Source organism: Lutzomyia longipalpis, chromosome 4 (genome assembly GCF_024334085.1).
Source record: "Lutzomyia longipalpis isolate SR_M1_2022 chromosome 4, ASM2433408v1".
Taxonomy (NCBI): domain Eukaryota; kingdom Metazoa; phylum Arthropoda; class Insecta; order Diptera; family Psychodidae; genus Lutzomyia; species Lutzomyia longipalpis.
Window position 1 is genome coordinate 1,047,573 of NC_074710.1, and position 25,066 is coordinate 1,072,638.

At 31.7% G+C, this 25,066-nt stretch overlaps 1 protein-coding gene across 1 annotated transcript; it reads right to left on the reverse strand.

Moving 5' to 3' along the window:
* Position 1: 1 nt before the first annotated feature.
* Positions 2–24,910, reverse strand: LOC129795465 (formin-like protein). The gene is made up of 10 exons (XM_055836758.1): positions 24,108–24,910; positions 14,791–14,874; positions 10,007–10,093; positions 9,256–9,909; positions 6,781–7,620; positions 5,296–5,506; positions 4,809–5,101; positions 4,177–4,731; positions 3,082–3,204; positions 2–990 (listed from the first exon to the last, which is right to left on the reverse strand). The coding sequence occupies exons 1-10, from the start codon at positions 24,285–24,287 to the stop codon at positions 778–780; spliced, it is 3,240 nt and encodes a 1,079-aa protein (XP_055692733.1). The 5' UTR covers positions 24,288–24,910; the 3' UTR covers positions 2–777.
* Positions 24,911–25,066: the final 156 nt, after the last annotated feature.

A 25,066-nucleotide genomic window follows, 5' to 3' on the forward strand; every position in this document is an offset into this window, starting at 1 on the left:
CGATATTCCAACTTTTTTTTATTCTGCAATACATTTTTCTTCTTCCGCATTATAAAAGCACCAAGTCTATTCTAGAAGAGATTTTTTTCTTTTTATTTTTGCAAGAGGGTGTATATTACAAAAAAAAATAAGCAACTATTCGATTTTTTCTTCCTTTTTTCCTTCATTTGCGCGCTTCTTATTAATTTTAGAATTTATTATCATTTATAAATCTATGTTATAGCTTTTTTATCACATTCATTTACTACACCTTATCGCCCTCTTTCGCTCCCATTTTAATCCTTACCCATCTTTATAGAATTTATTACACAATAGAGTAAAGTTTTATACATTTAATAATAATTTTTATTTCTTTTAATTTTACTTTTTATTGTAAAAAATATTATCCTTCAAAAACATTTGTCATGGTCCATTGAGTTTGTGCGTCAAGCTCTTGTAAATGCGTGTATAAATTGCATTATAAAAAATTTATATAATAAATATCATCCTATTTATCATTATTTTTTTTATGTATAAAAAGACATGAGAAAAAATATATCTTAAGAGCATTCTCACAGAAAAAAAATTGAGAATTTTTCTTTTCTCCCTAAAAAGGATTCTTCTTTATATCAAAAATTTTCTCTTAATCTCCTAAATGATTAAAATTCTTTGTCTTTTTGTTTTCTTTCATCCAAAAGGCCCCTTTTTGTGGTTTTTTTTCTCGCTGAGTTGTTGCGCGATAAATTGGAATGGAATTTGATTTCTTTTTTTTGGGATGAGGAAGAGGAAATCAGAGGATTAAACATCCATCTCTTCCATTGTACGTGAGAGACGATGACTATCAATGCGACGTCGTTGGCTGCGTCTTACGGCATCAGCCCTGCGGTAGGGTTCACTCTTCAGCCCCAGCAGAATATCCTCGAGAGCCCCATTGTACACCTCATCCTGCTGCAGGAGTTTCTTCTCACGCACAGCATTTGTCTTACTTTTCAATTCATTTATAACTGCCTCCTGCATTGAGGGACGTTTGAAAATATATCAATTGCACACCCTTTTTTTTTATTCTTTACAAACCAACCCTGTGCTCCTCTTTCACACCCCCAAAATACCAATTTAATGTTTTTCTCAAGGTAAAAAATAATGTTCTTTGCAAATAAAAAATCCTTTCTAAAAGATTTCTTGAGTTTCTCTTATAAAAATATATATTTTTTTAAAGGAAATTGCATCAGAGTTGAAAAGTTTTAATAGAATTATTGTAGATTGAAGATTAAGGTTAAGATAAAATTTAGGAAATATAATCACTCTTTTAAAGGAACAGTGGCGTAGCTAGGATAGGTGTTTGAGTGTCTGAATATTTCTTTAAAAAAAATTCCTGAAATTCAGAATTTTCTTTGAAGGTCTAAACAAATTTTTTTAACACTAAAAGTCACATTAAAAGTATTAGAAAGTTATTTTTTAAACATTAAAAAAATAATAAAAATCAAAATTTAAAAGAAACGTTAAACGTTAGAAAAAATATATCGACCATTAGGAATGAAATGTCAAACTTAGGGTAAAATTCACTAGTTAGACTATCTTAAGATTTCTTAAGAGAACTTGAGATTTCTTAAATTTCCTTAAGAGAAAACTAAGAGTTCTTGATTTTTTCAAAAGGATTTTAAAGATTCTTTTTTTTTTAATTTCTTAAGATTCTTTATGTTTTCTTAAGCAAAAATTCAAGATTTTTTTAAAACTATTTTTAAGCTGGTAAAATTAAATGTTTTTATTTTTCTTTGAGTTTTTTTAAACTTGATTTTCAAGTGTTGGCCACTTTTAAAGACTTATTATGAAAGAGGAAGAAAATCAATTTCCGCCATCTTGTGATTTTCCTCAAAACACAAAGGTAGGTTTTTCTCAGGATCTACTGGATGGATTTTGATGGGGTAAAAAGCAAATGGAAGAGAAAAGATTAGCGGATAATGTACCGGAACAATTTTTTAAATTTCGTCTCAGAAGCTGAGAAAAGTCAATAAGAATATTTGTCTACTTTGAATTCTTAAGAAAATTTTAAAAATCTCAAGACTGAATTTCACCTTTACAAAAAAAATGTCAAACGTTAAAAAAACGTTAAAAACTAAAATCTATTCTTCCTTCTTCTTTTTTTTCAACTCTGATGGACAAATTAGTAAGATGTAAAAAAAAATCTTCCTGTGTGTGAAAGAAGAAATTCCCATTTTGTACAAATTAAGTGTTGGAATGTAAATAAAGAAAATTCCACACATTTTATTATCATTCTTTTTTTTGGGAACCATTGCAAAGAACAACATTTTCTATGCTACTATGTGTTGGTAATAAATTCTTCATTGCCATGTTACAACCATTTAGAACACAAGAAACAGTGAAGGAGAAAACATAAAAAAACTACCTGTAATTTATTATTGTGATAAAAATGTCTCTAATTGACATAAATTAACGTGTAATAGGGGAAAGTTTTTTTTTTATATTTAGCACAGAAGCATCAAGAACATTTACTAAAAATTTGTTAAAGGATGATATTTGGAAATTCTAAAAAAAAAACATAAAATTGCAAATTATTCTTTTACTTTTAATTAAAAATAATGAATAAATCCATTCACCAAAAAATGAAGTTTTATTAACAAATAAATTCATTCTATATTTGAAAAATAAATCTTTCAAAATAATCAGAAAATTATATTTCTCTTAAATATATTATTTACAATTAATCCGTTGACTCGAAAGTCAAACAGCAACAGAATTAAGAATTAAAACAAAGAATAAACCAAAATGTAGCACAAAATATTACTTATAACTCCCTAAGAAAGATAATGGAGGAGGGTGCATTGTCTACCTTCAACCACAAATAGTTTTTACTCAAAGTTTAAAAGCGGATATTTATGGGAAAAAAAAATTCTTTGTGGGGGTTGTGAATTTTTTCTTAAGGGAGGAATAAGAAGAGAGAGAGAGAGATGATGTGTGCGTCTCACAGGAATGATAAAAAATCAACTAAAACACTGCGGGCGTGATTAGCACATGCTACGATTCTAGTGTAATGCTGTGCAGAAAATTAGTGGATGACCTTGAGAGACGTATTTCAGGGCGTACCTGTTGCTTCTTCTGATTGTTGATCTTATTCCGCAAAACAACTTCTTCATTCTCCTTCTTTGATGCCGCCAACGCGGCTGCCTGTTCCAAACGTCTTCGTTGCTCATTTTCCTGATCTGCCGTCTGGCGTGAAAATTAAAAAAATTATAAAATTCGTTAAAATGACTGAAGTAATCAACGAAATGGCATTTTAGCAGAATATATCATTTTTTTTTAAATTGATTTTTCAAAATAAATTGACAAAAGTTATTCAATTAAAGTAAAAAAAAACACTGATTTAAATACTCAAAAATGACTAAAGTCAAAGCAGCAGAAGTTATTTGGTTAAAATAACAGAATAAAAACAGTCAAAAGAGCAAAAATTATTCAATGAATGAATATTAAAGCAGATTTAAACAGTTGATTTATGAGAAGTTATTCATTATTGCGAAAAAACCGTTAAAAATTGTCAAAAAAAAAGTAGAAAGAATATTGATGGAAGATTATGACAGAATGATTCAGTCAATTTCTTTCATCACTTGAATTTGCTAAAGACATTTATAAAATTGACAGAATGCTTCAGTTAAATAACGTTGCCTGAAGTGCTCCAAATATTTATAAAATATCGATAAATAAAAGTTAAATAACTTTGACTGAATGAATTAGTCAAAGTACTTTTTCGCTGAATTGAATTTATTTAATTCTTTGACTGAATAAATTAGTTAAAATACATTTCATTGAATAAAATTTGTTAAATAACTTTGACTGAATAAATTAGTTAAAATACTCTTTCGCTGAATTGAATTTATTAAATTCTTTGATTGAATGAACTAATTTAAATACTCTTTCGCTGAATTTAATTTGTTAAATAACTTTGACTAAATGAATTAGTCAAAATATTCTTTCGCTGAATAAAAGTTTAATATTTTTAACTGAATAAATTAGTCAAAATACATTTCATTGAATATAATTTGTTAAATATATTTGATCAAATAAATTAGTCAAAATGACCAAAGTTTTAACAAAAATACATTGAAAGAAGATTTTAAAACCCTTTTTATGGTTAAAATAGCGGAAATTTATTTAATGGTGCTGCTAAAAATGTTTTTAACTCACCTTGAATGCCCTGACAAATCGTACGAGCAACGAGAAGAATGTATTGGCATCAGTACTCCTATTGGACTCCCCGAAGAACTCAACGCACTCCTTGAAGGAATCTTGCGCACTTTTTGCATCAATTTTAATTTTCTTCAACTTCTCTTCGGAATTATTGAGAAAATCACGCAAAACATGATTATGCGGTCCCTTCCCACGTAGTTCAGCCTCCTTCCGTACAGCCTCCATTCCCTTCTCAAGCTCATGAACGTCCGTAATGACATTCTCCAGCGACACCTGAGCTGCTTTATCAATACAAAAGAGTTCCGTGTCGAAATTCAGTAAATCCAGAAAGGATTGTCGCATCGTGGCAACAATGTAGTGCAGAAGGCAAATTCTCTTATCCGTTGACTTTGTATCAAGGAGCGTATCTAAACTCTGTAACTTAAATCCATACGCTGGACCACGTTTGCTGCTATTCATGTAATTCCCAAAGGCAAGAATAATCTCTAAAACTGCCTTTAATTTCTTTGAATTCTTCACGGAATTTGATGCATTTATTATTGCATAGATTTGCTGTTGAAAGACCCGACAAAAAATTTAATAAAAATTCAAAAATTTATTAATAAAAAAATAAATAAATAAAAACTAACCGGACTAATGAGGTGAATACTATCAAAAAAGTTCCCAATATAGTTCATAATGGATAATTTTGAGGAAATTCTCTCAACTTTTGCCAGTTGCATCATAAATTTATCCTCATCCGTTAGTAAATTGAGATCTTTCTTCTCATTAATGTATTCCCTGTAGGCCTTAACTTCTTGCTCCGTTGGTACCATCTTCTGGAGAATTTCCACATTTTCCAATGATAATTGCTTCAAATCCAAATTATTTATTGCCCTTATGACCATTTCCGCGGGCATTTCCAGCTTTCGCCGTGAAATTGCTATGAAAAAAAAAATTAATAAATCAATCACCTTTTTTAAATACTTTTCCCTCTCCCTCTCATGCTAAACAAACAAACCGCATGTTTAGCATTAGTAGCAGCATCATGCAAACGCAAAGAAATAAAAGTGAAAACCTTGATTAAATGTGCGGAAATTCCGAGCGTAGAAAAAAGTAAAATTGCTGCATTCTTACCAATATTCCTGAGACGTGTGTGCTCGAGAACTGAAACATTCTCGGGCTTCTTGAAGCGTTTACTGGGGAACGATGTAAGTCCATCCAATTCGGAATTCCCATTTGCAAAAGCACCTCCTTGGCCAATTTTGAATTTTTCCTCAAATTCCACAAAATTTATCTGCTTGTACAGCCTTTCGTCATCTAAATCATTGAAAATTGTCCCTCTCACCTATGCCAATAAGGAAGTTAGAATAAAAATTAGAATTGCTCATTTATCTCAATTTTTACTTTCAAATTCGGCCTTTTTTGTTAACACGTTAAGAACTGATATAATTACACGCGAAATGATTTATTACGCCATGTGCAATAAAATAATTTAAAGGTGTATCAGGCTTTCCCGGCTAGTCTTTCAAATTCGGCTTCTTTATTAAGACAATAAGAACTCATATAATTACACTGCGAAATGATTTATTACACCATGTGTAATAAAATAATCGAAAATGATGTTTCAAGCTTTCCCGGCTGGCCTAACAAACCAGCTAATATTCTTCTTACTTTAATTAGAATTAATTAGAATTACTTTAATTAATTGATTTTCGGAATTTATCATAATTTCGAGGTTTTAGCTGAATTTATTCCGTTTTTTTTTAAATTTTTGTTTCTTGTGTTCCACTGAAGCCACTATGACTAATTTAATGTTTTTTTTTTACGTTCTTCAGACTTTTTCTACGCGTAGGAACTCAAGTTTCGAATTTTTACGTTCAGAACAAATTTTATCGTATCTTTTTAGAAATTTTTTGAAATGATTTTAATGCGTTTTGCTGTAAAATAACCGATTTTTGGAGATTGAATTTATTACGTTCAGATTCATTTCCTCATTTCTCCTGTTCCACGAAACTAATATTTGATTCTTTACGTTTTACGTATTTTTTTCCTGGTTTCTCGTGTTTCACTAAACCAATTTAGATTCTGTTACGTTCAAAGAATTTTTTTTGTCTGGCTCTCGAGTTCAGCTGAAAGAATTTCGTTTTTTTTTTGCATTTTGAGAATCTCTTTGTTGTTTCTCGTGTTTCATGGTACCAATTTTAATTTTCAAGACGTTTTATTAAACCATTTAACTGGTTTCTAATGTTTCGTGAAACTATTTAATTTTTTTTACATTTGGTAATTTTCTTGGGTGTTTCTCGTGTTCCGCGAAATAGATTTCAATTTTTTCTTCCATTCAAAGACAATATTTTTATCGTTTCTCATGTTCTGTGATAATTTTAATCATTGAACGTTCTACGAAACTTTTTTTTTATTTCTATGAAAACTTTCACGTTTATTTCGAAAAATAAAAATATTTTTTAGGCAAAAGAAATAGAATATTTTCATCAAATAAATAAATAAATAAATAAAGAACAAATAGATAAAAAATAGGGAAATAGATAGAACTAAACAACAAGGGGGAAAAGAATATCATTGTTCAATGAACAGAACGTTATGAAAAAAAAAACTTCTCACCTGATTTGGTTTCAGTGCAACCCAATTGAGCGTGGGGAGTTTGTATTTCGTCTGTACCTTCCTCTTGATTGTCATTGCACCATCAGGGGCTTGCATTTGCCCGGCAATTGGTGGTGGTGGTGCTGGAATGAAGGGAGATGCTCTCCCCACATTCCTTGTCCCATTTGGCGGTGGTGGTGGTGGGCAGGGTGGTGCAATTGGTTCCGGTGGGGCGAGGGCAGAAATTGGCGGTGGTGGTGGAATTGGGGGTGCAAGTGGAGCCACTACTTGCGGCACCTCCTGCTGTTGATTCATTCGCATTTCCTGCTGATTCTTTGCCATATTCCGTGATTCTTCCTCACGCTGCTTGAGGACTTTGCGCAACGTGGACACCTCCTCATCCGTCTGCCGTGCCTTCTGCTGCATCTCATCGCACTCACTACGCACCCTCACAAGCTCCGTCTCCAACTCAGCTAATTTGTACATAAACTCCCGCTCTGTCTCCGCCACACGATCCAATGCTCTACCCAAATCATCCTCCAACTCCTGCACCCTCTCAAGGGCAGCTGTCTTTGTCTCACTATCCTCCATTAGGGCAGCCACATCGAAGACATTGTCCAAATATGCCGAAATCTGCACGTGCAGCTCTTCGGATTCAGTCAAACGCAACTTCTCCAAGTACCCATCGAGCCCCAGGGCAGTGAATTCATATTGCAAATGTACACGATAGTTCATATCCTCCACTGAATGTACAACAATATTTACAAATTGCATACAAGCTACCATGAAGTCAATATTGAACAATTCATAATTTATGAAATATTCCATTAAAGTTTGGAAGCGTTTCGTCTCATGACAAACCTAAATATTAACAAAAATAAAAAGAGAAAAGAAGAAAAAAGAAAGATAAGTTTGGATCAATGAAGTAAACTCTTTAGAAGATTTTTTCTTTATGTACTAATCTTTCTTTTTTTTTTTAGCTTAGACACATACCAATTTTTATAAGAATTTTTAGACAAAAAAGAATCATTTCATTGTGTTTATAATCCAAAAAAATCAGATAAGGAATTTTATTCGAAACACGAAAGCTTCTGTGAGTATTTTAAGTAAAAAACTTTTCATCTGATTATATCTATTTGATTAAAAAAAATTTTAGTACAGATTCTTTTATTTAACGAAGTTTCTTTTTGTACCTAATATGGCCAAATTCACTATTAAGTCGGTCTTAAAATTTTAAGTCATGTTTTTAAAGTCGAACTTGTAATTTTTATTTTTCAAAGAAGTTCGCTAATTTCAACAAAAAGTTTTTAAAGTCTGACTTAAAAAAATGACTTAAGATTTTAAGACACTTAAAAATCGATTTAAAATTTTAAGACACTTAGAAACCGACTTAAAAATTTAAGACCGACTTAAAATTTTAAAATACTTAGAAACCGACTTAAAACTTTAAGACCGGCCTAAAAATCGACTTAAAATTTAAAGACACTCAGAAAACGACACTAAAATTTAATTAGTAAAGAGACGACCGTAGGCGATGAATAGATTTTCTTTAAAGACGTATTTTCGGTCTCGCTAAAATTTAAGACTGACTTAGAATTCAACTTTTTTAAGAAACTTAGAAACCGACTTAGAAATCAACTTTAAATTTTAAGCTCAACTTACTAGTGAATTTCACCTCGACTTAAAATTCAAAGACTGACTTAAAAATCGACTTAAAATTTTAAGACCGACTTACTAGTGAATTTCGCCCTAATATACTAACTTATTCTTCGGCAATTCAAATGTCGTTTAAATGCTTAAAAAAAATGAAAATTCTTCTTTGAGCATGTATTTGCTTTCCTTTTTCACTGAGATTTCTATTTGATTACAGTTACAATGATAAATTTTTATTTTGCGAAATGTGTCTTGGATAAAATAGTCTAAAACTGTACTAATTTCCTTTAAACTTATTACGACTTGCGAAATAAAAGGAATTTTAGTGATTCAGTTCCAAGTTCTAACGAAAATCTTTTTTTTATTACCTACTTTAAGACCATTTTATTCAAGACACATTTCACAAGAACGATAATATAGGTAAGAAAGAACAGCTTGGAGTAGTTTTTTCAGTAATCAATGATTTTCTGTAATTAATAAATGAATTATGTAAATAAATTTTCAATTCACAAGTTATTATGTAGACTAAATATGCTTGAAAATTAGTACTTTTAGACCATTTTATCCAAGACACATCTCACAAAATATGTTAAAAGATAAAAAAAACTCTGAAAATATTATTTTCTGAATTATTTTCAATTAAAAATTGATTTCTTTCTAAATAAAAGTAAATCTGCAATTCAGATGATCCCAAAATCTTCATTCAAAATTCTGTACTAAAAATTCTTCTGTAACAGTCTGATAATTTTCTTTTTCTTTTTGTAAGAAACAAAACGCGAGACACATGATTTTTTTTGTTGTGAAAAGTCCCTCAACGATGAAATATACAAATATGCTGCTTACTTCTTTGAAATTGTTGAAAGCCGACAAGATGATTTCGTGACCACCCTTGACGAGGCAAATTGCCGCCAAAAGTTCCAACACTAGCGCCTTCGTCCGCAGTGACTTGTGGATGAGACTCAATGCAATGCAGTTGATTGCCTCACGATGCTGAATAACCATATTGAAGCCATATTTGTTATTCATTATTGCACGCAAACACATGATGCACACGTGAATATCATCCGTCGAGGCGCCCATATTGAGCTTTGCAATATGCCTAGATCTCCTTTTTATGCTGGGACTATCAATTAAATCCCCCAAACCGGGTCTTATGAAACCATTCGGCTGCTGCTGCTGCTGGTGCCGACTACCGCCACAATTTCCACTTGGAGGCGTCAGTTCATTACTCCCGGCAGCATTTGATGTTGACGACAGTACACCCGAGGAGTTCACCGTTGTATTGAGTGTCTCCTCACTCTCATTTCGTGCCTCTTGGATTCTCTGCTCATGCCGCATCATGGATAGGCGGAAGCTCAAATAATCTATGAGTGCATCCAGACCTTGATTCTCCTCATCGAGAAACTCCTTAACCCATTCAATGTGATTCGTCCTCAGGGAAATCTCTAAATCCCTCAAGACTTGCGTTGATGTTGATTCACCCACAATTTTTCTTTTCTATTTTTTTTTTTAATTTTCATTCACAACAAAAACATTTTATTTTCTCAATGAGAACCCTCTTAAAATTTTCCTTAAAAAAAAACATTTTACTCACCCGATGACTTCGTGAAGCTTTTGGATCCAAATATGTTCTCAATTTGGTCAAATAGTGTGACGGTGGATCTTTCGCATGGACCATTTCCTGTGCAGAAAAAGAAAGAAAGAAGAGCAACATTTAAAATATAAAAGGCAAATATTGTGTAAACACACAAACTACATCGTCATGATAAATGAAATTTGACGATGAACATCAGAAAAACATTATTCTGTGCTCTTCCCTTTTGCCCACAACAGTGATGTATTGAGGTAACTTTTTGCTACTCCGAAGCAGCAAAAGAAAAAATCTCTAAAGCATCTTATCAGGAAGATCAAGGATTAAATTTTTTTGGCTGAAAAAAAAATAGTCAGAAGATGGAGAAAATAAATTAGACAAAAATGATTTTGATTCTAAAATCAAGATCTTGAAATCTTCACTGGAGAACCGTTTTACACGTTTATGCTTCACAAGAGTGTACCATGCACGCGTATGCTCTGTAAGTGTATGCTTCACACGCCTATGCTCTTTTATTTATTACTTACAATTGTTTTAAGAAAAGTTTACGAATTGTTTTATATTTTTTTATTACAATTTTGAAAAACATATTTTCGGTTTCTAAAAACAAATTGAAAAAAAAAAACATTTTTAATATTATATGAAAGCTTCCTTCAAATGGTTTTAACTAGAAAGAAAAATGATTAATTGTTTTATTTGAATATTTTAAAGAAAAAAAAACATTCAAAACCTGAGAATTTTTTCACAAAAATTCTGTGAATGTAAATACTCTATAAATTTATGCCTTATGAGCATATACTCCATAAGCCTATGCTTTATGCAGCATAAGTGTGTACTTTAAGCAAAACACTCACAGATGAGATGTTTTTTTTTCATTCATAACAAGATATGTTCTTACGGAGCTATCACACTTAAGCTCCAAGTGCTTAAGCTTCATATCCTGTAAATGAGTATGAGAAAGACAGCAAAGCTATTTTTTTCACGTTCTTCCTCATGAGAAATCTTAATTATCTAGTGCTTAGAGCTTAGGTGTGATAGCTTCCTTATTAAACAATACTCGATAAGCATAAGCTTTATGAGCGTTTGCTCTATAAAGCGCTTATGCTTAGAAACCTTCTTTACAATCTAGATGCTTATTTTTTCTGCTTCTTATTAAATGTTATAATTAATGTTTATATAATTTTAAATGATTATTTACTTCAGGAAAATTCGCAAAGTATTTGTTTTATAAAACACGTTTCTATCAGTGTTCATTCTTTGTAGGTTATAAAAAAAAATTCTTAGCCTGTTTGAGCAAAAAGTTTCTTTATATTTTCGCAATCGATAGAACCTTCTCATTCTACTGAAAAGCTTCAAGAAAAAATAGAATCGTGCCCTTTTCACGAGAAAATAAAAAGAAACTCATCAAAAACTTTCCTTGGGATTTCCCCCAAAAACTTTCATTTCACTTCTTCTACTCCAAAAAGGTCATTTGAGTGTATATTGTAGACGATACAGATAAGATTTTAAAGGTCTGGGTCATAAATGGAATGATTCAATCTTTTTATTTTCTTTGCAAAAGAAATTCTTGAGTTTGATGGCTCATGTTACTCATTGATTTACAAATGCACGAATAAAAAAAAGATCTTCAATAATCAGTTGAATTTATCAAATTCTTAGAATCACAACCCATGTCAAATGAGGGAGTAATATACAAAAGAATCATGCTTTTGCAGTGTATTTGTATGAGATTCTCTTCTTCGCACTTTAATGACTCACAGACTTCCTCAATTGCGCGGAGTAAGTCAAGCCAATGGCTGGGCTGATACTTTTTGGAGAATTCGCCAAAATATTCATTTGCGATCCGTCACTGCCTATTTATATAATTTTCAATGCACAGACTTTTTTTTCCTTCTTTAACATTACATACATATCTTCATTCCTCTCCGTGCCAACATGCACAACAAAATGTTTTTTTTTTCTTTCCTTACTGTGAGTCACGAAACTTTGCATTTCAAGTGATCATAAAACAATTGAAGGACGGATGTGGAGGAAATTAAAAATTATATTGTAATACAACACACAATAAATCTCGTGATTTGCTGAGCTGTGGTGAAAAAAAAACTTTCAACTGATAAGAGATAAAAATCCCTCCAAATACCACAAAATAGAAATAAAAAACATTATGTTTTATGCTGAAAACAACATTGAGGAACTTTAGTGGTCAACAAAAGGCAAATTAATTTTTTCTTATCAAATTAAGAATAAAAAAAAAAACTCTTCATGTTCTTTTGATTTTATTAATAAAAATTCTAATCAAATTCTCTCTCATCATCGCACTTTTCTTTGTCTCTCTCTCTCTCTGCCATCATCACAACATATTAGTTTTGTCCCCATAATGGACCTACATTAAATTTTCTGTGTCACACTCAAAGCACAAAGTTGCCTTTTTATTGAAGTCAATTGACTTGACTGCCGGAACCTTTGGCCACTCTCTCCTAGTCCCTCCTCAACCCCCCCTTTTTGTATTCTTTATTACAATCCCTGCCTCCCCCTTCATACACAACCAAAAATATCTCTCAATGTGATTTCGTCATGATCCACCATTTATTTATTCTTTTCTCTCTCTCTCCCTCTTTGCTTAAATATTCATACTACGCACTCTTCGCATAATAATAAATCTACCAAACTTTTTCATATTTAAATACATATTTACAAAGACATATTAACAATATTATTTTCAAGGGGTGTTTATCTGGCGAATATTTGGAATATTTTAGCGAATCATCCGAATGTTGACAAAGAGTTTGAATCTTTTTGAAGAAAAATAAGAATTTTGACGAATAATCTGAAACTTCTTGACGAATAATTAGAATCTTCTTAACAAATGTGCCGAATCTTGACGAATAATTCTAATCTCGAGGAATAATCCGAATCTTGAAGAATAGTTCGAATCTAGACGAATAATTTGAATCTGTTCAAAAAATAGTCAGGAATTTCTTAACGAATAATTCGAATATTCATAACAAATAAACCGAATTTTTATGAATAGAAGCTTAATGAAAAATTTTAAACTCAACGAATAAACCGAATCCTGACGAACAGTACAAAACTTGACGAATAGTTCGAATCTTCTTAACAAATGTGCCGAATCTTGACGAATAATTCTAAATTCGAGGAATAATCCGAACTTTGTCGAATAACAAATAGTTATAACAAATAAACCGAATCTTGACGAATAATTCGAATATTCATAACAAATAAACCGAATTTTTATGAATCAGAAGTTTGATGAAAAATTTTAAACTCAACGAATAAACCGAATCCTGACGAACAGTACAAATCTTGACGAATAGTTCGAATCTTCTTAACAAATGTGCCGAATCTTGACGAATAATTCTAAATTCGAGGAATAATCCGAACTTTGTCGAATAACAAATAGTTATAACAAATAAACCGAATCTTGACGAATAATTCGAAGATTTTCGTTCAGATAAACACCCCTTGGTTATATTATATTTTTCAATGAGATTCTCTCTTTTCTTAAAATAAATTTGCATTGCAACTATGTATTGTTGAAGGTTCATTGCACGATAAGTCCTTTACTGATGTTCATAAAATTTATTCTTGAGATTCTTTTTTTTTTTTTTGAAGCATTTAAGCTGCAATTGTCCAATGAGATTTGCATATTTTTTCTACATGGAATTATTCATTGCAATAGCTTCTGATGAAGGTTTCGTCTAATTCTTGTATTAAAGTCACAGATAATGTTGAAATTCAATTTTGATCTTTGAGACTTTAGAAATACTTTTTCTCTATGATTTGTTCATTTTGCACCATCAAATAATGCAATGACATGTTAATAAAATTGAATAAACTCCTTTTCCCCATAGTAATTCAACTGTAAAATGAAGTTGTTGAAAAATTGAATCAAATTATAAACAAGACAGAAAAATATTGTGTTGAATCTATGCTAAAACTCTGCGGGAGGAAATTTTTATTTATCTCTCTCCCCCTCCTCCTCCTCCTATAGTAATGTTGTTTCTCTTACTTTTAAAATTTATTCTCAATGATGATTCATGGATTTTTTTTTCTTTTTGTTAATCTTCCCCCCAACAGCAGTCTGTTAAAGTATGTTATCTTGCCCATTTTAAATTCTTCGTGATATTTTGCTTGCGTTTTGAGAAAACCAAAAAAAAACTCTGTTTTGTACATAAAAAAAATGACACGAACATGGCTAGATGGAAGAGTTGTGAATGGAGAAGCTCAAAGACATAATAATTATGCTGATATTTATTACTATTGGGGCGCGCTTCTTCACAATTTCCCGTGCTCAATGACCGTGTTGCGCGGAGTGAAATGATGTCATTTTGTTTAAATTTAATTGTATTATATTGATACTGCTGGACGTCAATTCTCCCCCCCCCCTCTCCCTTCAACATTTTACCTTTTCATAAAATGCGCTACTCCGTGTGCAATTACACAGAGCAATTATAAATTCTCCCACAGAGGTATTTTACACGAGAAGAAAGACAGAGAGAAGTAAGAATGCTAAATAATAATAATTTCCCTAACAATCTCGTGCATACAATCTTCTTCTACTATCTCTCACTTTCAGCTTATTCTCAAGCAGAAGATTCTTGTTTTTTTTTTCTTTACCGCGCAACAAATTTAAGCTCATTGAACTTTTTTTTTTATTATTATTCTTTCCCTCTTTCACCGCCATGGTGGCCAAAATGACTCAATTAATCAGCATAATACGAAAGAGAGTACACAACATACAAACACGAGTAAATTGGATTAATTACCTGATCGCATATTATGTCCCATTTCTTCTCATCATCGTAATTCTTCAACAATTTCGCTTTATCCGGTGGTAGGTCCATTGATGCCTGCAATTATGAAAGAAAAAACAACAATTTTATTAGTTGCTACACTATTTTAATTTTTTTGTTGCTGCCAACAATTCATATTATTTAAATGGACAAGAGGAAATAATGTTCTGATTTGCTCCACAGAGTGTACCATAAATTAATGAAACACTTCATTATCATTTTTTTTTACGCGGAAGGTTATTTGAGTCATAATTCGTCGTAATTGCTATCAAACTAATCTATTTTATCACTCAAAAGACAAAGAAAATTGATTTCAAGTACTATGCTTAAGACTTTTATCATTATCGATTGTCAAGTAAATTGAATCAATTGTAAGATAAGGCAATGTTAATAAACTTAAAAGAAAAAGAGGTAGGTATTTGAATTTTAGTCCTAAAGAGAATTAGATCGTGGAGAAAAAAATTTAGAGAAAGTGCTAAATTCGAGACTACAAAGGTTCTAAATTCTAGCCTAAAATGTTTGTAAATTCAAGTCTGAAAAGTAATAAATTTAAGCTTGAAATGTTAGTTTATTCAATCATGAAAAGGTCCTAAATTAAATCCTAAAATATTAGTTAATTCAATCCTGTAAAGATCCTAAATTCAAACCTAAAATGTTAGTTAATCCAATCATGAAAAGGTCCTAAATTCAAGCTTAAAATGTTAGTTAATTCAATCATGAAAAGGTCCTAAATTCAAACCTAAAATGTTAGTTAAGTCTAGCCTGAAAAGGTCCTAAATTCAAACCTCAAAAGTTAGTTAATTCAAGCCTGTAAAGATCCTAAATTCAAGCTTAAAATGTTAGTTAATTCTAGCCTGTAAAGATCCTAAATTCAAGCTTAAAATGTTAGTTTATTCAAGCATGAAAAGATCCTAAATTCAAGCTTAAAATGTTAGTTAATCCAATAATGAAAAGGTCCTAAATTCAAGTTTAAAATGTAAGTTAATTCAAGCATGAAAAGGTCCTAAATTCAAACCTAAAATATTAGTTAATTCAAGCCTGTAAAGATCCTAAATTCAAGCTTAAAATGTTAGTTAAATCTAGCTTGAAAAGGTCCTAAATTTAAGCTTAAAATGTCAGTTAATTCAAGCCTGTAAAGATCCTAAATTCAAGCTTAAAATATAAGTTAATTCAATCGTGAAAAGGCCCTTTTCGTATTAGGCTATTCGGTTTAAAGCAAGAACTGTTTATCTGAATGAAATATTCAGATTATTTGCAAATATTCGGATAATTCGCCAAAAGGAATATTTAATAGTAAGTTTACCCAGTTTTACTAGACCTTAGATAATTTTCGTCTCAATAAACAATAAAACCTTCCCTAAATCCTCTTCTAATCCTTGTTTGTTTTTCATTAATACCCATAAATGAAATGAAAATAAAATAATTCCCTAATTACTTTGTGTAAAGAGGAAACACCCTGTTGTGTGCAATATATCACAGATTAGCCTACATGGAAAGAACCACAAATTAATCCAAATAGAGGCATATACAGACATTTATTATAAAATAGTTTTTCATAGAGAGAAGAGAGAGAACGAACATGATTGTCACACCATCGCCCTCCATTTGGGTAACATTCATCTCATGTTTGTACGGTGAGCGTCTGTTTAAATAGACTGGAGGGTAGAAAATATATATTTTAGCAGCCTAGATAGACCTACATCAACACAAAACCATTATCACTTTAGTAGTCGCATCATTAATGGGACAGGAGGGGGGAGCATCCGCAGAGGAGAATAACAAAGTTAGTCTTTGTTCCAAAAATCACATACAAGTCAACATTTCGCAACATTGTGCGTTTTAGAAGGGAATTCATACTAACATACATATATGAAACACTGATGCTTCCCATTTCTTCTTTCCTATATTTAACATTTAATTTGTAATGTAGAATATTTTAGCATGCAAATCGTCAAAGCTCATTCCTCACTGTCTCATGTTAGATTTGTTGTTTTTTACGTCTCCATGGCAAAAATCCCATTAAATAAATTAAAGTTGTGTGTGGATGAAAAGAGAGTATACTTAAAATAAGGTCATGAAAAATGCTTCGTTATATGTACATTTAAATGTACAATATCTGTTAAGAAAAACCACCAGCATCTCTCTCTCCAGAGCTAAAGAGGCTGACGATAAAACGAATAGGGTATTGAAAATTGTTCAATTACATTTAATTAGTGTGGTTTTTACTATTTTTAGTCCAAAAAAAAAAAACGAAGCAAAATTCCCAAAGAGATTCTTCGTAAATGCCCCCAATTTTTATACCATGTGTTTGGTTCGTTTAGCTTTGCTTTTGGTCATAGGGCGAGAAAGAATTTCTCTAAAAAAAAAACTCATTGGCGCGGTATTTAACATAAACATAACAATAGCCCACCAGGAGCTGCAACGTGTACACTTGTTGGGAAAGTAAATAAATGTATATATAAATTTTGGGTCACCGGAAAAAGGAAATGCATTTAAAAAGGCAGTAGAATGGCATTTTGTTAGAACTTCACCCATGGACAGTATATTATGGAGAGAAGGATGGAAAAATTGAAACGTGATAGAATGTTAAAAGTTTAAACAACTCTCTGTAGGTTGTTCAATGAAAAACATATCTCTGGTTGTACACCATTTAGTACTTCTCTTTCACTTTTTCACATTTCCCAAGCTCTATTGTGTTTTTCTGTAAACATATTATATCTGCCCCTTAATTAAATATTAACTTTGTGCATAATATAAAAATTAAATATTATGCACAAAAGTAAGAAGAAAATATTTAATATTTAATTATGTGATTATTATTCAAGATAGAGAGACAAAGATATGCCCATTGCCATAAGCAAAATTAGAATTAATTCTCTTTAAATTTCCTAATAAGTTCTTTGAAGTTATTGCCAATAAAATTCTTTCACACCTCTTTGGTGTTGAAGTTTGATGAATTGAGAAGAAAATAAAATTATCTGTAATTTTATTCTCTTTTCCAATTTTATCATTCAATTACAAAATGACCCCCGGGGTAAGCAATCTCAATCACGACGAAGGCAGAGGCGTAGCCAGCAATCAATTCAAGGGGGTGCTAAATCAACAGAAGAAATGAATTTAAAGGACGTAAATATATTTTAAAAAAACGACACAAACTTCAAAATTAAGTGATTTTGATAATTTTTCATTTAAATTTAACGTTTGACATTTATTTTCTAACGTTTGATATTTGTTCTCTAACTTTTGTATACATTTCAAGTATTTTATGTTTCTGACACTTGAAATTTTTCAGTATTTCTCGCTTTATATTTCTTTACGTTGACGTTATTCAAATCTTTCAAGCTTTCTTATGTAACGTTTGATCTCTATAATATTTGACATTTGTTTTTTGACGTTTGACGTTTGTAGTATTTTCAATTTGACATTTTTTCTTACGTTTGACAATATTTTTTCCAAGCGTTTAACATCCCTTGTTTCAACATTTGACATTACTCTTTTAAAGTTTTTCATTTATTCTAACATTTGACGTCTTTTCCTATAGATTTAAAACTTTTCCCTTTGAAATTTTTCATGTAATTCTTAAGCTGAAAATAATTTCGTTTTAATCTATAAAAGAAAACCAAAACTACCTAAAAATTTTAAGTGTTTAAACAACCAAACATCAATCTCAGACTACGCCACTGGATGGAGGGTTCACAATGAGAAAAAGTGTGGCCCATGGAATGAATTTATTAAATAAAAGATTGTGTTGGAATTTCACTTGACGCCTCTCACTCTCATGCGGTCTTGTCAATTAAATTGATATGTCAATTATATATTGTTGATAAAAGGTAAATGCTTATTAAAAATTTTCTCTCTCCTGCCCATGGTGATGAAACTTAATGAAGAAGAGAATAATAATTCCAGTTAGCTGTGAACTTTATAGTTTCTTCAGAAAGATTCTTTATTATACTCAATAGATGGCACTGCAGGCCATAGAAATTAATACTAGATGGCGTTCAGAGTATTACATAAAAAAATACAGATCTTCATTTATGAGCGACAAGGGTTTAATTCCACTGAAAGGCGGTGAAAAATATGTCACATAAGCAAGAAAATCAATTAAAGCAAAGCAAAAAAAAACCACTAGCAATGCTTTTGAAATATTTAAAAGAAAATTCCACGAAAAAATGCCAAAAATAATAGCATTAGTTTAGTGAGAGAGAAAAAAAATAAACATTACAGTGCATTAAAGTGCAATTAAGGAAAAAATGGGGGAAATTTGACAAAAATATTACTTTGAAAACCCATTTTTGAAAAATATATGGTTGGAGGTCTCTGTGAAATGAGATAACAATCAATGGTCATAATTTTTACTTTTTTTTTTCCTTCTTCTTCTCTTTCACTAAATGAATGAAATGTGAAATAGATGAGAGAGTCATTTTTCAATGAGTTTCCATAAACATTAAAGTATCTCTCTCCCTGGGACAGCCGAGACAGAAGAATGGGAAGAGAAATTATTGTGAAAAATGATTGAGTATTAATAACAAAAGTTTATCTTTCTTGAGAGTAAAAGATAGACTTATGTATTATGTACTGATGTATATACATAATTTGCAACCCCCTTGAACTCTGGGTGTGTGATGTTGTATATGAATGACGGACGCGCCAGTCTGGGGAAGTGCTGAGGAGACATTCATCGTTCATAAATAGAATAATCGTCGTACAATTTTTAAGTGGTTCTTACTGAGTGAGAGGTTTAACACACAAAAAGGGCAAATGAGGGTACAACACAACGTACCATGAAAGTGAATGATAGATTTTACAACAAAAACAACAACAAAAAACCTTCCTGAACAACATGGCAAATAGTCATGATTAATTGATCAGCGGAAGTGGTTGTGTTTGGAGATAAATATAAATTGCACTCTGTATACAGAACATTTTCATGGTGAAGACACATTTTATTGGCTGTCTCCGTAGTTTGAAAGATCAGCACAATTGTGGCAGGGAAAGTCTCGTCAGTTCATTGATTTTTTTTCTTCTTTTTCATTTCTGTTTGTGCTTCACTTTGCAATCAATTTGCCAACGATGCTCATTAGCAAACTTCTTTTATATACTTGTAGCCACCAAAGCAATCAAAAAATGGCGCTCACTGAAAATGTCTTTCAGTGTGAGAGTAGTTCAAGGATGATGGAACCAAATTACATCATATACAAGCAAACTTTATCACTCTCCAAAGGCATAAATTCTTTTTTTTTTCACACTCTCGCATATAAAGTTTTTTTTCTTCCAAGTACGTCATCCACACACTTCATTAAATTGTTGTAAATAACTCTTCAAAAAAAAATTGAATCTCATTTCTCATTCATCCCCCATACATAACATATTCATGTTCTACCCATTTAAGAGAAAATGAAGGAAAATAATAAAATTCAATGAAGAAACACACCCAAAAGATATTTTTAACATCCTCCCCTTCCTTCCGTCCTTTCATTGAAATATGTCTCCTCGAGCTGCATTTCAATCGACAACGTTGAATTTAATTTAACAGCCTTTTGGGGAGGGAGTTTAAGAGCAACAGCATCGCCACAGCTCATTGAGAAAACCCACAAAAGTCCATATAATACACAACTTGTGCTGCTCTTCCAACATTATTTCTTAGCAAGTGTGTGTATTGGAGAACACTGCGTTATGGCAAAAGTGGCACCACAGAAAACGATTGATTCAGAAAACACCACCACCCAAAGAGAACTGGTTATTAGACAAGCCTTTAAAGTTTTAAGAAGAAAATCTCCCTCCATCTCAATGCACATTGCTTCCCTTCTCTCTCTCTTTAAACTCCACGTAATACAGTGTGACACGATCTTAATGCAAAATTTATTGGAAAAATAAATCGTTTAAGAAAATATTGAAAAGACAAGTTAGAATAAAGGGGTAGATTCTGATAAAAATCTTTTCTTTTCATACAATTCATCAGTTATAAGATTTTTTGTATTCTAGAAAAAATCTTATAAGATTTTGACATTTTGTTTTTTTTTCTTTTAATCGGACCTTTCTGACTATTTTCCTGAACAACAAATTCTTTATTTTTTCTTTTCTAGATCGATAATAGAACGATTTAAAAGCAGCCATCTGTTAAAATCTTACAACAATGTTTCAGTTGTTGGAAAAGAAAAGAAAAAAAACTTTTATCAGAATTTACTCCAAAGTTTAAATAATCCATTGAAAGTTAAAAAAAAATTATTATCTATCGTTTAAAAAAGTATGAATATGTAATCGCTATTGAGCAGATTAACATTCACTTGAAATATGTAAGTTTCTTTAGCACATGTAAACAACACTCAATTGAAGAAATCTTTTAATTCCTGATTAGGAGATTAATTGACATATTATACATTAATAGCTGAAAATTGTGTAGCTAACTCTCTTTTTTTTAACGTTTGACATTCATTTTTTTATCGCTTTTGACATTTATTTCAAAACGTTTAATTTTTTTTGAAGTTTGACATTTTCTTTCTTTTAATCAAATTACATCAAATGTTTCTTTTTTAACGCTAGACGTTTCTTACTGCAATGCTGAACATTTTATTCTAACGTTTGATATTTTTCAAAAGTTTGACGTTTCTCTTTTAAAACGTTTGTCAATTATTCTTACGTTTGTCACTTTTTCCAACATTTGTCTTTTCTTTTCTATATTCTGATACTTCTTTTTCTAACTAAAGTTTAAAATTTACTTTTTAGTTGATATTCTAACGTTTGAAATTAATTTTGTAACGTTAGATTTTTTTAATGCTGTTCCAATATGATTTGAAATAGAAAAAATAAATTCTTTGTAAAGAAAAGTGCATTGTGTTGCACTAAGAATGGAACCCACTGCACTTGTCTTTTACTCAAAGAGAATTTATATATATAAAAATACTCGTCGTACACACATGATGGATAAAATTGAACCCAAAAGATGACGTGAAAAAAAAAAAGACTCATAGAGGCGTCACTGCGAAGAATTATTTTCATGCCTTATTTACATAATTTTAAAGTTCTTTTTTCTCCATCTAACTACACAGTACCATCCTCTTTGCGTGCTCTCGTGGGCCCTTCCACAAATTGTCACATATGGGAAAATGTGGTTGTTTTGTGAGAAAACCCACATTTCATAATTAAAAGGCGAGACACTTTGCCCCCTTCTTAAAATAAAATATATTTTCCTCCACAGAGACTGCACAGATAGTATTTCAAATTCTCTGTTTGAAAAAAAAGACAAAATTCTAAGAAGCTAAAGGAAAGAATGATGGTAAAAAAAAGAAGTTTCTTCATCATAAGATTGTTACTAAATTCAATACAAAAGGAAAGGGTGTTGTGGTGAAGAAATTCGCTGAAATGCACGACAATACATTTTCTCTTTAACAATCAATAAACATTGCATCATAAATACGATAGACGTGTAGCTCATTGTGACTCATATTCAACTTCCAAACTCCCAAATGTTGATTCAATCAAACACTCTCTCTCTCTTCTGTCTTTAAGAATATTTTGAAATATTATTAGTATGCGGAAAAAACTCCCACAGAGTCCAAAAGATTATTTTGTCAAAACTCCGCAATTTTCCTTTTCTGTGTGACGACGTGCAAATTATATATTTACGTGTTAATTTACTAAATGTTACAATAAATATTTTTTCCCATTTTCTCCCATCTCCAATGTCAATGAAAAAAATATTTTTCAAGCGTTTTATGCTTGAGAATTTTCACAAGTAAAGCTGTTTTTTATTCCATGAAGGAAAAAAAAAACAACATTGAAGACGCTTTGACATTAAATTCATGGCATGAAAGCAATTTTTTTAGGTGGTAGTGAAGATGATTCCGTAAAGAATTAACGCGTGTAATCGTGTGCTAAGTTCAAGGAAAGCACGTCTAATGTAATTTTCTGGGTGTAAAAAAACCAGAATGTTAGGAATAAAAGAATAAGAAATTTTTAATTCGTTTTTTATAAAAAGAAATTAAGATTTTTTTATCCCAAAATACACTCTGAAAGATCTTTTGAAAAAAAAACTGGTAAAGTAATTTACCAACAAAAGTCCGATTAAAGAGAGAAATAAAATGTCAAAATCTTAATAGATTTTTCCCAAAATACTAAAAATCTTATAACTGTCGAATTGCAAAGAAAAGATCTATTTTATATCAGAATCTACCACAAAACTTAAAATTTTTCAAAATCTAAAAAATAAGGAAATCCTTTTTCCGAGATTTCAAGATCTTTATTTTATAATTTAATACAAGAACTTTAGAATAATGTTTACACAAGAAGATACTTTTTTTTCTTAAAGAAATCATTAAATATTCTAACAAAAATCTGCCGAAATCTTAGAAGAATATTAATAAATAAAGAGTTCATTAAAATTATTCGTAGGGTCCTTCAAAAAAATTTAAAAATCTTGGCAAAATCTTAATAAAATTAGATCTTTTAAAAAATGTTCAAAAAAATTTTTTTTTAAAATATTCTTTTATTAAACTTTTTAAAATCTTTTCAGAATCTTGATAAAGTCAATTTATAACGTTCCTTCTTTCTTTAATCGCGAACATCACCCACAATCCAAAATTCACAGCAGAAAACAACGGCTTATGCGCCATTCCAATTTTCTTCTCTTTTTTTCTACAAAAAATCATAAATTCCATAAATTCATCCACCAAAATATTATACTGTTACTATCGGCATAGAGTGTGGAAGTGCTCATAAAGCATCAAATCATATTTTTCTCGCCCAAAACACTGTTATCAACATTTTAGGAGGCTGCACACATAAAATAAATCCCACCACAGCTTCCCTAAATATTTATTTAATTAATTTTTCTGTCTTTACAGCAAATTTTTGCTTCTTTCTCTCTTCCTTTCTACTAAACTAATCATTATCAAAAAATATTTCTTTTTTGGTAGTTTCTGCTCTAGAGAGGATTTAACAAGAAAATCTTCAAGACAGCTACAGAGATTCCTTTTTGGGAGCTAAACGACGAAATCCACCCCTAGTGTGACGCCCATTGAAGCATAAAAATGTAGTGTAGTGAGTATTATGTTGTAGAAGACTCTCAATAGAGATTGTCTGGGCCACAGGAGAATACCACACAGTGGAATGTGAGGAAGGGCAGAAGAAGTGGAAGAGCAAGAATCCGAGTGCGACAAACACCCACTTAAAAATTCGATTGTACGTATGTGCTCACGGGCACTCTGTGGAGCAATGACTTGTGCTTCTCTGGAATGTCTTGCACACTTCTATGCTGTAAAAAGGGACATGGGCAGTGTTGTGGGGAAACTTACAAGAACTTTCGTGAATCTCCTCTCCAGCTCATTGCGATCCGGCATCGGTTGACAGCTGCGTCGTACACTGGGCTGCCGGATGTGATGGCTGGTATGATGGTGCTTCATGTAGCTAATTTCATCCCTGTGGATTGTGGTGGTTTCCACGGGATCTGCTGCCCTGGATGCTGAAATGCCCATTGTTTACCCTTTTTTTCTCTTTTGAATTCTAATTTCAGAGTTTGGAGGCTTGTGTGTTTTAGCTGTGATTCTTTTTTATTCCACTACAAGCCGTGAATTTCACTTTCGCGAATGCACATCACGAACAAAAGTTAGAAGAAAAAAAAGAGTCTGCACAGTCTGGTCGCCTATGAGTCATGGAATCTCACTCTCCTCCTTTGTTCACAGCGACCATGCTCCATGTTTTGCTCCCCCACCCGCTGTTGCGCTCCCTATTTTGCACCACAAACACGCCCCAGACGAACCGGAAAGGGCGCCCATTCACTGTAATCACTGCTCTGGGCTGGGGCACCCAAAAACTCCGTCACAGAAGACACAAAATTCACAAAAATAAACGAAGAATCCTCCACACAGAAGTTCACACAGCTGCTGCAAACTTAATTCCAATGGATGTTAGCAACAGGTCGGTTGGGATTTTCCCCGAATTTTCACCACACACACCACACACGACCCTCACGGGGGCACACTGTAGGCACTTGGGGCACTTTTGGGGTGATTTTGGGGGTAAAATGGGCGAATTACATGAGAATTGAGCGGGAGTTTGTTTACGACGACGTAAACGCTTTGACTGCAACATTTCTACTAAAATAAATTTCTTCTAAACGTTCCTTGGCATAAGATAGTTTTGGATGTACTCTTCACACTTATTATTTTCAATGCGCGAGAGTAGTACATCCAAGACAATCTTATGCCAAGGCACGACTGTACACCATTCAATTTCATACTTTCTTGACTACCTT